This window comes from Peromyscus leucopus, chromosome 11 (genome assembly GCF_004664715.2).
Source record: "Peromyscus leucopus breed LL Stock chromosome 11, UCI_PerLeu_2.1, whole genome shotgun sequence".
In the NCBI taxonomy this organism is placed as follows: Eukaryota; Metazoa; Chordata; class Mammalia; order Rodentia; family Cricetidae; genus Peromyscus; species Peromyscus leucopus.
The window spans coordinates 33934584-33948803 of record NC_051072.1 but is presented as its reverse complement, the minus strand read 5'-3'; the positions used below and the strand labels follow the sequence as shown (position 1 = coordinate 33948803).

The window sequence follows — 14220 nt, the reverse complement described above, 5'->3', positions numbered from 1 at the left end:
ATGGCCAGAATCCCATCAGGACACTCCTGGACACCCCAGCAGAAGAACGAGACATAATAAACGATGGTTAGGACACTGGCTTGGGGTGACAGCACCGTTAATAGCTAACCAGTGCAATCCACAGACTGCTGGCCATAGTGAATTGCTGTGGCAAACAGAATGTCTTTCTTCCCTGCTGAAAGTTTCTGACACCTGAAAGTGCCAAGGATTGTCTTTTTTTTTTTTTTGGTTTTTCGAGACAGGGTTTTTCTGCGTAGCTTTGCGCCTTTCCTAGAGCTCACTTGGTAGCCCAGGCTGGCCTCGAACTCACAGAGATCCGCCTGGCTCTGCCTCCCGAGTGCTGGGATTAAAGGCATGTGCCACCACCGCCCGGCCCAAGGATTGTCTTTAAGTGAAAGCTGTTGGGACTGTTTGTAACAATAACAATGAAGACAAAAGGGCGGTTTTCAAGGAAATATTCAGAGGGTGATCAGAAGGCATCTTGAAAACACATATAGGACACTGAAGGCTGGAGTCCCAGGTGCTAATCATTTCAAATTCCAGGTGTAAAAATGAAGCAGGAGCATGCTGAACTAGATGAGTTCTTGAGATTTCTTTGGGGTCAATATCAGAGGGCCCTAGCTTTAAATTCTTTGACCTGAATCTATAGATATTTTTCACAAGATATACATCCCAAAGTCGTAACTGGAAAGCAGTGATTCCTTGTGAATAAAGGGGATGAGTGTATCACTTTATATTTGACAAATTACAAAAAGTAAATGAAAAATATAATGTTGAGGAAGTTGATAGATTTCTGCATTGCAGATGGCTATATTGTTGAGTATGTGACAAGAGCTAACACACACACACACACACACACACACACACACACACACACACACAATCTCTGGCATTGCAACACTGCTTTGGGAAATCATCCAAAAGGAAACAGGAGAAAAAAAAAAAACTTCTTGTATAGCTTCATTATATACAGTAGGGGTGAAGGAAATCCCACAGGATGCAACCTAAATATCCAACAATGGTACAATAGCTAACCAGGAGAAAGCAGGATACATTGATTCATGCCGAAGGAAGACTGCTTAACATACAGAATTTCTCTGGAAGGCTGTGTGGACTCTTTCACACTTCATTAGAACTTCAGCACTGCATTTGGAGGCAGCTGTTCTAGAACAACAGAGTCAATTAAAAGCCAAAGATACATACATACATACATGCATGCCTACATATATGAAAGAAATAGGGACTAGAATAAGAACACGTGTGTATGCCAGGAAAGCTGTGACAGAGCAGCAGAGCACTTCCCTACTGACCTCAGCTGGGAAAACATGTACTGGGAAAATCCAGTGTTTTGCCGTTGTGTTCCTGTCCCACCACAAAAACTCCTCTGCTATTGATTTGGGGGCTCTGAATATAGTAGCACACCCTCTTCTCTTCCACAGTTTCTTTCACAGATCAGAGTCCCACAATAAGCCATGACCCAAATAGTAAACAAAAATTTTAGAAACAAACAACTTGTGTCTTAGTTTGCATGCTAGTCTAAGTAGCCCAATGAGATTGCCTTCTCCATGCTCCTGGAGCATAAATCACCCCTCTTTCAAGCATATCCAAGCTACTTGCCTGCTAGACACTGAATAGTCATCTCATATTTATCATGGTCTTGCAGAGATTATGTTTGGGTAGTCCTTATATAGTCATCCAATGCCATGTCACAAAGTCTGGGTAAGTCATCTCACATCACCTTATCACATAAGCATTGCATCATCACAAAGGAAAAGGTAGAGTGATACTATATCTTTTTTTGAGGGAGACCACATTCACACAACTTTATTACGGCACTTTTATTATTATTCTTTTTTTATTTGTTATTAAATTATTAGTATTTTCTGTGCCTATTTTCTTTTTCTTTTGCAAAAAGGTATTATGACGTAGCCTGGCTGGTTTCACTACATTATATAGACCAGGGTGATTCTGGACTCATCTCCCTGAGTGTTGGGATCGCAGTTGAGCTTGACTGTACACAGACAATTATGCTTAATTTACAAATAAAACTATGATATATATGTAGGTAAAGGGGAAAGGTTTTGTAATATCTATGGTTTCAGACATCCCCTGGAGGTATTGAAATGTAACCCCTAGGGATGACAGATGACACGGTAAACACATATTAATGACGAGGCAAATTTGCAAATAAAAACTTGTGAGAAATGGACCATCAATTTCGTGTGTTACTGAAGTCCAAGAAAACGAGAAATGAAAAAAATGGGGATGAAGAATATTTTTAAATATGCTGGTTGAGAAATGTCATGAGGAAAATAAGGAAGAGTACAGAAATATGACCCCAAATTTTTGAAATGGACATAAGCACAGCGTGTAAATAGTAAGTGAAACTAAAAACTTGCTTCTTTGACACTTTATAAATTTCATAACCTTCTGGTGAGAATGATGAAGAACAGGCGTGACAATGAACTGTTATATAGACCTTACACTAATTAAAAGCTGAGGTCTTGAAAATCATTTCCTATTCACTTGAAAATTTAAATGACAAAATTTATGAATAAGAACAACTTGTAAATATAAGGTAAAATGTTCGTCTGTTTGGATTTAGCCCTACAACTTAACCTGTGGCCTCCATGTTTCTGTACTTTGTTTCTGCAGCTCAACTCAATCCTAATGTTTGACGCAACCCTGTGACCCTGCAGCTTGGTTCTGCAGCAGCATCTACACATTTCTCCAAATGGGGTTCATTACCTAACCTCCCACAAAAAGATCCTATTTTCATGTCTACCAGTGTTTTGTCTCTGACTTCTGTACGGCATCCATGAATTCTGATGAAGCATCTTTAGTCATACTCTGTAACTTATACACATGTAGATATAATTACTATGTAGTATGAGGTGTTGTGGTGGTTTGAATGAGAATTTCCCCCACCCCCAGGCTCATATATTTGAATGCTTGGTCCCCAGTTGGTGGAATTATTTGGAAAAGCTTAGGAGGTGTGTCACTGCAGGTGGGCTTTGAGGTTTCAAAAGCTCATTCCATTCCCAGTTAGCCCTCTCCACCTTGTGCTTGTGGATGAAGATGTACATGCTCACCTAGTGCTCTGATGCCATGACCTTCTGCCTGCTGCCATGCTCCCTGCCATGATGGTCATGACCTCACCCTCTGAAACTGCAAGCCCTCAATAAACTCTTTCTTCTATAAGTTGCCTTGTTCAAGAGGTTTTGACACAGCAAAAAGAAAAGCAACTAAGACATTTGAGAGTTCAAGCAAACAATTGGAATTCCAAAAAAGATTGGGATAATAATTATAAGAAAAACCAAAACCAAGGTTGGTAATAGCCAACTATCCAGACTACTTGGTAAATTATAGCCAATAAAATGATACCCTGTGTGAATGTATTGTTACTTAATAAAGTCTGACATAATGGAAAGACAAAAAGTTACAGGGCAAAAAGATAAATATTAGACATTCTAAAACTAATTCAAACATCTAAGCTGTTGTTTAAATTTACACTCTAAAAAAAAAAAGGAGAAACTTTTTTCCCCAGAGCTTCCTGTCAAGAATATTACAAAGGGAGTTGTGGCATGGCTCAGCAGTTAGGAACACTTGCTGTTCTTCTGGTGGACCTGAATTCAGTTCCCCGTACATAGGGAGACTAACATCCCCAACTCCAGAGATTGAACACTGTTTTCTGGCCTCTAGGCATCACACACACACACACACACACACACACACACAAATAAATACTTTAAAGGAATATGAAAAAAAATGAGCTAAATTTATCTAAACTTTTTTTCCTAAAAATCGTGGTATATGTGCACATGTCACGTTTCTGCCTGCACATGTGACTACGGGAGTCAGAGGACGATGGTCAGGAGGTGGCTTTCTCCTTCCTCCTGCAAATGCAGGGTCTATCTTGTTGTTTCAGTTGCTCTCTGTATTCCAGGCTAGCAGGCCTGAAAGCTTCCAGGAAACTCTTGTTTCCACCTATCATCTCCCAATAGGAGTGCTGGAATTACAGATGCAAGCCACCACATCTGATTTTCCATGGGTTCTGGTGATGAGACTCAAGCCATCCTTGTGTAGCAAGGATGAGGTATTTTGTGAGCTCACAGAAAAATTTGAGAGACTCAAAAAAAAAAAAAAAAAAAAAGGAAATGGTTTCCATTTTATGGTAATAGCTCGGTCTTGACATAAAAATCCAAAGGAAGAGTGCATAAAAATCAAATCAAAAACTAATCTCAATCATGAACACGAATACAAAAACTAATCCAACAACCCATTATAAATGTTGATCAAGTCAGACACAGTCCACTAATACGAGACTTTCATCATGTCTGAAAAGCAGTCAATGTCATTTGCTGTGTTAATGGATTATAGGAGAAAATTTACATGATCCTCAAGATGCAGAAAAATATTTATTAAAGTAAATCAGCTGTCAATTTAAAAAATAGGTTGGCAAAGTAACAGGGAAGGAGAATCATATGATGAAAGAATATCTTTGAACAGCCCATGGTCAACAATGCACTGAGCACTGAGGTGCTGACATAATGAAATCTGTTCATGACAAGGACTCTCCTCTTGCCTCTTCTTTTCAATATTCAACACAGCATTTGTTACTGTATTGAAGGCCCTGTTTGGGTCAGTGTGACAAGAAAAGATTATTAAAGGTTAAAAAAATATATATACCTGATAGGATAATGAATGAACAACTACAATCAAAGAAGATTAAAATATGTTTGAACCAGTGAATAAAATAACCAATAAATTTAGTGTGTGTGTGTGTGTGTGTGTGTGTGTGTGTGTGTGTGTGTGTGATGGCATACCTTTGGAGGTTAGGGAACCACTTTCTCAGGAGTAAGTTCTCCTACCACTCTGTCAGATCCTGGGACAGAACTATATAAAATAATGATACAGAAATTACATTTCAATGTATCAAAATCTTGATATCATTTAGAAAACCATTTTAAGAAATCATTGCTTATAATAATATCAAAAAGTATCACATTCCTAACGAAAACTCTAACATACATACATAAAATGTAAATTTTCTCCTATAATCCATTAAGAGTTCTCTGTACAGAAAACTATAAATCATTACTGAAAAGATGAAAGACCTAAGCAAATGAAGAATTTACTAGAATGGTGGGTTAGAGAACTCATTATTTGCAAATATGTCCGTTATCCAAAAATTAATTTACAGCTTCAATACAGTTAAATATTCTAGACATTTTAAAAGCTAAAGAAATGCATTGGTATTAACAAGCTAATTCCAAATTATATATTAAAATGTCAAGACCAAGACACTCCCGAAAAAGAAATAGATAGAAAAATGCTCTATTGGAGATCCTGTGCATCTGCTGTAATTAAGACAGAGTAATTTTGGAAGACAGTGGAGAAGCAAGAGCTAGAGGCAAGTATCCACACTTCTTGTCTGGGATAAAGGAGAGACTGAAGAATGAACTCTTCATTCAACAAATGATGCTAAGATTATCAGTTATCTATATAAAAAACATGATTCTTGACTTCTCTCATTCACAAAAATCTACTACAGGAAAATGTAGGTCTACATTAAAATTCAAAGTAAATACTGTTTTAGGGAATGCAATACAATATCTTTATAACATTGAATTAGGAACTTCCCTTGAAGTTACAGTTAAAATAAAAGAAAATGAAAGCAATTATCACAACATCCAAGTTCCACTACATTTCCATTAAGAATATTATCAATACACATCATTAAGAGAATAAAATGGAGCGGAAGGAAGGCTGTCTTTGGATCACACATAACTGGCTGGTAAAGTCCTATCAATCAACACAAAGATGGACAACTCTGCTGTGATTCTTAAATTCATTTGTGTTTCACAAGCAAAAGGTTCACAAGGCCAGTGACGGTGCTCAGCAGGTTAGGACACTTGGTGCCAAGTCTAGCTACCTGAGTTCCACCCCAGAACCCATATGTGGAAGGAGGGGACTGACTCCCACCAGTGTCCTCTGACCTCCACACATGTGCCAAGGTGTGCGCTCCTCCTCCACTAAATGAATAAACGCAAGAGCGATTTTTAAAGAATTAACAAAGTCCTTGATACAGAAGAGGGAGGAGGAGGCTTGTCTTCTCAGAGCTCACAGTCAACCAGAGCAAACAGCATTTGAAAACAGCATGGGAGAGCTTCCAAAAGGGCCCACGTGGGGAGTGACACTGAATTGCATGAAGGATGCGTGTGCTTCCTGAGACACACGTACTTCAGTGAAACAGAATTAAATTGATTTGCAAATCAGGCGTCCATAGCTTGAGTACATCTGGACAGGAGGCCGTGAAGCAAAAAAAGAAATTATAGGACTGTATGTTGACCAGAGGCTAACAATGTCATAAGGCCTTGACCCTCTTCTGAACAATAATCAGAAATAATATTGCAATGATACTATTACAGCCTGATTATTTGGGGGCAAATATTAAGCATTGTTGTAATGAAGGAATTTCTTATTTGCTATATGTGCATAGATCATTTTCAAATCTGTATTGTAGCTTCATTAGGATTACATATTATATTTTTATTCTAAAAGATAAATAAAGATCATGTAAGAGTCTTATAATTTTCAGGCTAAATTTTCCTTTTGCTCCCCCCCAAGACCATTAACAAATACCTAGAAAACCTTATCAATTAATGAAAACTATCTGCTTCATGCACCCAGTTCTCTGCTGTTGCTCTCTACTATATCTATCTATCTATCTATCTATCTATCTATCTATCTATCTATCTATCTATCGAAACAAGGTCTCTTCTGAATCTGGAGCTTGCTGTTACATCTAGATTGGCTAGCCAGCATCCTCCCAGGATCCACCTATCTCTGGTCTCCCAGAGATTTAGAAAGGGTTATAAAATCCAAGATGGTTCTTACTCTACCAAGCATTGAAGAAGCTGTGGGCCAAAGGAACTGAATGTAACTGTGAAACAATTCAGAATAGAGCTGTCTGGCTGCTCTGGCCAGAATCCAGCTTGTATTCTGTCTGCACAGCTACATGGTATCCATGGCAATGAACTCAGGCCTGCACAAAGACAAACAAAGGCCACCTTTCGATGAATGACAGCTGCCAGTGTCCAATGTGGTCATTGAAGCGGTGGCTTTCCTCATGCTTTTTAACCAACAATGAACTAATCTCAGACACTGACAATGTCTTTGTGTGACAATCCAGTGCGCTTTCATTTGCCTAGTTCTGTTGCAACACTAACCTCACTTTTCATACAGAAAGCTTCTTACTATAGACTATCTTCATTCACTTTAAACTGATAAAAGCAAGAATTGCAGTTGCAGGTTTAGAGCACAGAATGATAAGGCAGGAGTCTTTGCTTACAATTCTAGTTTATTTTTAACTGTTTGGGCAACGAAAACAGAGAAATCTTCAAGAGAAACTACAATATATTTAAAATCAGTGGCTGCCACAGTATTCTGTGAGCTGAAAGGGCTAGAAAAAGTCTGCAGTTTAAGTTTGTGCAGCATAGTGAATATAACTTTTCTATACACAAATCATCAAGTATAGACTGGACAAAAACTGAATATACGCAATTGCAATAATTGTAACTCTAACAATATTAAGAATAGGGTAAAGGAGATGGCTCAGTGGATAAAGCACCTGCTCTGTAATCATGAGGACCTAATTTGGGGTTCCCAGCATCCATGTAAAGGGAGCTGGTGTGGCAGTGGATATCTATAAGCCCAGCACTTGGATGAAAGGGAGACCAGAGATAGGTGGATCTTGGGAGGATGCTGGCTAGCCAATCTAGATTCAGATTCAGGAGAGACCTTGTGTCAGTAGATCAATAGATAAATAAGTAGATAGGTAGGTAGGTAAGTAGGTGGATAGATAGATAGATAGATAGATAGATAGATAGATAGATAGATAGATAGGTAGACAGACAGGTAGGTGTAGTAGAGAGCATCAGCAGAAGACACTCAACATAGACATCTAGCTTCTACACATATGGGCAAGTACACACATACTTGTGCATGTACACACACACAAAACACATACACACAAAATTAAGAAGAAATACCAGCTTTCCCCACCCCCTCTCTCTTTTCTCTCTTCCAAGATTCTTTCCATAGACACCAAAGCTGTTCCCTCTCACTCTTGGGTTGTGAGTGTTTGATACCCATACAGATGCTACAACACAATTTTGGAAAAATTATACATGCACCATGAATGAGTATGATTAGAAAATCTGAGATCTAACTATAATAAGTTACGTGCAAGTGTTTCCATCTTTGTTTGGATACTTTTGTCTTGTCTTCTCTCTGCTCTCTCCTCCACTTTTCTATCAAGTGTTCCTTGTGGTATGACCTCATTTCATTCACTCCTCACTTCTACTTACTCAGTCTTTGGAGATTCTCACTACCCAAGCAGCCACACTCACTTAACTTCTTCAAAGTTGTCTTGTTGACCAACACTTCCTTCTCTAAGAACTTCTGTGGCGCCTCACTTCCTACAGACTTCTTGCTAAGTCTCCAGACACCATTCTCTCTCTCCCTATACCACTTGTTCCTCACCTGATCCTCTAAAGTAGTGCCCAAGTTCTGGCTAGAGGCTTCGTCCTCTCTCTTTGCCTGACTCATCAACACCAGTTGTTCAGTTGTCTCCAGATGCAATACCTCCCATTTCTCTCCCTATCTCACTCACTTGACATATGCTAAGGCTACTGTCTACTAACTAGAGGCTGTCTCTAACTCAGCCTCTCCAGATTGATCGCCTCTTCCCTACAACTTGCCTCCATTAGCACTCCTTACCTCCATAAATGGCTGGACATTGTGTGTTACGTATCACGAATGGCTGCATCTGCTTTATCTTTTTCCCTTGACATAATGAAGTCCATGGCCAAATCCTGTCTCATCCTTTTCCTTCATAGCATTTAAATTTTACTTTACTCTCTTTCCCCACTGCTATTCTCTGAGGTATTTTTTCTTTATCATCATCTCTCCTGGTGTGGTAAACTAACACTAAATCTGGTTCTCTCTTAGACGTGCATGGTATCTTCTACCTGGTCTCTGTCCTTTGTCCTCCTCCTGGTCACTGGAGTGCTCTGGCAGTGAGCAAATCTGAGCATATCATTTCCTTGTTCAGGTACTTTCAAAGGCTTCCTTCATCCTCATATAAGACTCTGTCTGTGCCATAGTTGAACAGCCTTAAGGCTGGATGACCCCTGACCTCTCACTGTTCCTTCTCTGAGCTTGTGTTGTCTGCTTCGTGATCTGTTTTCATTGTGTCAGTGTTCCTCTCTGACAGAGGAATTAAACTCAGGTCTCCTTCTAGTAATCTTGCTGTCTGCCTCCTCTTTCTATAATACTACTTCATCCAGGTAAAATGATGGACCAAACCTGCAGCCTCCACAGTCCTCCACGGAAGATCTAAACCCAAATGACTCCTTTCTGTCCCTATGAAAGCTTCTCTGGAGGCTGGAAATTTTAGTGTCACAATGATATTTCTTTCCCTAAACTCCACATTTTGTTTGGTGTTCCTCATTAACTGTTTAAAAACATAATACTTATTATACCATAGAAACACATAATAATTCTCAGTTGTAGAAATCATAACTAAGTTTAAAATTAGATAAAGTTTTTTGAAGAGGTTGAGTGGAATTTCCTTTTGATGATTTAGAAACTCAAAGACAACACCAGGCACTAATTGCTTCTCCATCTTTCTGTGATCCTACCCACAGTATATTTGGTTTCATCTTTCAGGTAACTACTGGCATCATGGTTGCATGATGGCTGAAGCTTCTTTGACCCTCACATCTGAATCTAACAAAATCATATCGCCTGAAGAATGAAGATTCTTTTCCCAGAAGTCACATAATACAGTGGTTCTCAACCCCTTTGGGTATGTTTATAAGATTTGAAATGTATACATTGTATACATATGTGGAGTACCTATGTGTGCTTATGTGTAGGATTGGTCAGTATAGAAAAAACAGTTGGATAGGTAAACTACCAGCCAGATGGTAGTGCTGTGGATATTGCTCTGTATGCTGTGAATGTGTTGCTCTGATTTTGTTGATAAATAAAACACTGATTGGCCAGTAGCCAGGCATGAAGTATAGTGTAGGCAGGACAAGCAGAGAGGAGAATTCTGGGAACAGGAAGGTGGAGTCAGGAGATGCTGCCAGCCACCACCAGGAGAAGCAAGATGTGAAGATACCAGTAAGCCATGAGCCATGTTAAGGTATAGATTTATAGAAATGGGTTAGTTTAAGTGTAAGATCTAGCTAGCAAGAAGCCTGAGCCATTAGGCCAAACAGTTTTAATTAATATAAGCATCTCTGTGTGTATTTGTGTCTGAGCGGTTGTGGGCCCAGATGGGACTGAAGAAAACTCCAGCTACATGGTAGAGGACTTTTATGAATGCCAAGAAATTTCGACTTTACCCTGTATTAGATGTGGTGGGAAACACCAAGTGTTTGAAGTGAGGGTGTACAGTATTGGACCCAGATAAGTGTTTTAGAAAGGTAGCATGCTGACGATGAGAATGATAAGCTAGAAAGACATGAAATAAAATGGGCAAGCCAGTTCCAAAGTTACAGAGGTTCTGACACAAGAAGATGAGGGCTGGAATTAGGTGCAATAGAAGTTGCATTGATTGGTAGAATCTAGAGTGCAAGGGTGAGACTTAAAACATGACAAACACATTATCAGCCTCCCTGCTTGCATGGCACACTGCCTGTGAGCCATGGTGAACTGTAAAGGAGAGATCCTGGAAGACGGATAGTGGGTTCAGTTTAGGAAATATTGAGTCTGGCGTGGGAATCGGACCCATCGGTGTGGAAATGCAGTGTTTTGAATTCATGAGGTGAGTGAGGCTAGAGACCCTGCCTTGGGGAAGGTGCTGGGTCTAGCAGCACCTTTAGGATGAAGAGGGAGAACCAGGATGGAGCTCTGCAAACACCATCTAGCAATAGGTAGAAGATGAGACTCCAAAGGAGGTGAGACGAAGGTGAAGAGAGGAGAGGAGCAAAAGAGAACAGAAGCCAGGGATGGGGGCATTTCATGAGGAAATCAAAAGTTAAAAGGAAAACTTACCATGAGAGGAACCTATTGATTAGTTTCCAGACAAGGAGAATAATACTACAGGAGAGAAGGGCTGACAGCTCTGCAGGGAGATAAGAAGCGATGTGATCCAGATGTGATCCAGAATCCTTATGGAGGATTCCTTGGCCCATGAGCCCCCTGGAGAACATGTGACTTTATTCATGTTAAGGTTACAGTTGATTTCCTCTCTGGATATGTCCTTAGTTTACAGATTATCTATGTGCCTTGTGATCTCTCTTTTCCACCCTCAGCCTGCCCATGAACAATGAAAAGTGATACATATGGAACAAAACTGAGCACTAGTTCCTCTTATCCACTTGTGAGAAGGGTTATGGAAAATGAACTTGAATCTAAGTGTTAAAATGAGATCCAAGACAAACTGTCTTCTAATGTGGTCTGCCTGGGTGCTGTAGAGAATGTAAGAAGAAACAGGAGTTCATGCTTGCCTTTGCATTTCCAACTTTTGTAGGTATTTGCAATCACAATTGTGCATGCCTATGATCTAGAAAGACTAATATATGTGTCTGTTTAGTGCTAAACAATGTTGACCGCTTATATAGCTAGGGTAAAATAAAAATTTGAAGTACTACTGGCCTAGAGTTTTCAACTAGATGCCAACCTTAGATACCCAAGGCAGCGAACATCACATTACCTGCCTAAGGATCTCAACTGCCCTCTCAAATGGCAACATTTTATTGTGTGATTTCGTTTAATTAGATGATTAAAATCAAGAGAAAATGTGTTCCTTGAAAATACAAATAACTAAATCAAAAGGAAGGAATAAATATGTGGAGTAGTTTTAAAGATGCTGTAGAAACCCCATCTACTTGCTGACAACACTGAGTCATCCTTGTTAACTAACTACAGAAGAAAATCCCAGTACCTGACTTCATGCCTCTCGGCAACACATTCCACCAACATCCTTCTCATGGCTCCTCCCCAGAACAAGCCTCAACATTTCAAGATTAGAAAATGATGTGCTTCAGAAGCTTCTCCAAATAATACCAACAATTAAAGGGAGATGAAAAGCCTGGATTTGTGTTTCCAGTACCTCTTAAGAGAGCCTCAGAAACGGAATTTTCAGAATCCAACCCAGCTGTCGTAAGCCCCTAGATTAGAGCTGATGGCCACTGAAATCAATTGTGTGTCCCCAGGACAGAGCATGTGTGAAGTATAGGTTACAAGGTACCATCCTATTATCTAACGGTGTCCTGCATCTGCTAGTGTTGGGCGGCAGCACAGTTCTCTCTTAACTCTCACACACAGGAAATTCCACAAGGCTAACCTGGACTAGTTTTCCTCCATCTTAAAGAAAGATTAGCCTCGGAGAAGCAGAGTTTAGGGAATGCTTTCCTTTGTAAAAATAATTGACAACTAGTGACCATTAAGTTCTGTTAGCTGTTTAGAGTCCAGATGCAATTGCTTCCTTCTCCCCTCCACTGCCCCCAAAGCCTTCATCTTGGGCAAATGCAAGATATAGATAAAGGTGGAGAGAAAGTTCTCCTGAATCTCCCAGCAGCCCTGCTGGTTCCTCCACCCTCCTTCCTCACATAGGGCAAAGGAAGTCAGGCCAGGCAGCCTAGCTCTGGCTTCAGCTAATCCCTTTGCAATGTCTAAGATGAAGAAAGTGGACAGAACTGGCTTTAAGTTTACTTTCTTTGAAGGACGACATAACAATGAGAGGAAGGCAGGAGGGAAGGAAGAATTCCCTTCCGCCAAGTATTTAAGATGTGCTTGGCTTTCCTCCCTCCTGTGAAAAGAAACACCAGTGCGCCTTTCTGAAATAAGAAATAGGGGGCTTTGTGCACGCGACTGTAGGGTGAAAAACACACATCAGGGTTTCCTGCAAAGCCACTCTTTGGGAGCTGTAAGTAGATCCCGGGTACCTGATTCAGGGCTAGCTCAGCACCTGCCGGATCTATAGCTCTATGGAAGTTGGGAGGTGGGATACACGGTCTGCGGGCCACCCACTAAGGCTCCGAATGTGTGAGTGTGAGAACATCTAAGCACAAAGCACTTCGAAAGATGACTTTGAAGGGTGCTTGATCAGGTGAAACACGTCTTAATCCGGACGTGTGTGTGTGTGTGTGTGTTGTGTGTGTGTGTCTGTCTGTCTGTCTGTCTGTCTAAGCGGCTCCACGCTGCCGGGATCCCGAGTCCACGTGGATGCCGAGCGGATTCCTTCGCCAGCTCTCCAGCTGCACTAGATCCCTCGCGGCTGTCCCAGGACCACTGCGGGTCTCTCCAGCCCAGGACGCGCACGGCACGGGAGTTCAGACTTACCTTGAGCGAGCGCTAGCAGCCGCAGCAGAAGCGCGCCCCCTGCCTGTCCGGGCTCCATCTTGGGTCTGCTTTGGGAAATCTAAGGTGCTGTGGGGGTGCACACAGTACCCTTGGTCGAGGGCTCCCAGAAGTTAGAGACTTTACAGAAGCTGCCCCGAAGACTTCTCTCCCGGCCTGGATGAGAGCAAGGAAAAGTTGCTGCAGCTTCTGAGCTAGGACCCGCCCCTGCCCGCCCCTCAGCCTGGGCAAACTCCGGATCTGCCCTGCCACGCCCCACGGAGCCCAGCCCCTGCAGCAGCGGCTGCAACTCCTCCAGGGTTCCACACAGCGAGCCACGATCCCGCGACTCCCACCCAACCCCCGCATCCTGCAGGCAGTGCGGATGGCACTGCCTGCCTGGTGACCTTTCCTGCCCTGTCTCAGACTGCCCTAGCACACCCGACCCAAGAGTTCAGGACCACTCCCCTCCCCGCCCCCCACTTCGTCCTCGGTCCACAGGAAACCCCTATCCAGACCCCCGCCCCCCAGTGCAGTTATATCAGACCACAACCCACGATAGCTCTCAGCAGGAAGCCATGAGCCCTGAATGCCACTCCTAGGCTGCTCCTACGTGCGTGCCCTTCTCTGCTTTTCCTGAGTGGGTGGAGAAAGGGACAGAAATAAGCTCAGAATGACCAGGTTCGACACTAACTCATCAGAAAGAGCTGCTCTCAAGTTATGATTATCCCCGAGGTACTATTTTTGCACCACAGAGAGGGGTGTGTGTGAGAGAGAGGGGAGAAGATCGTTCATTTCCGAGGTGATGAGGGAGTCGGATTGCCGAGTTTACTTGATTTATTTCTGGACAGGTGAGAAGAG

General features: G+C 41.6%; 1 protein-coding gene across 1 annotated transcript in view; it reads right to left on the bottom strand.

The window, feature by feature from the left end:
* Positions 1-13580, bottom strand: part of Itga2 (integrin subunit alpha 2) — a 101170-nt gene extending 87590 nt beyond the window's left edge. The window contains 1 exon segment of the mRNA XM_037209430.1: positions 13363-13580. Within this exon segment, the coding sequence (XP_037065325.1) occupies positions 13363-13420 (58 nt within the window). The 5' untranslated portion in view covers positions 13421-13580.
* Between the last annotated feature and the right edge of the window lie 640 nt (positions 13581-14220).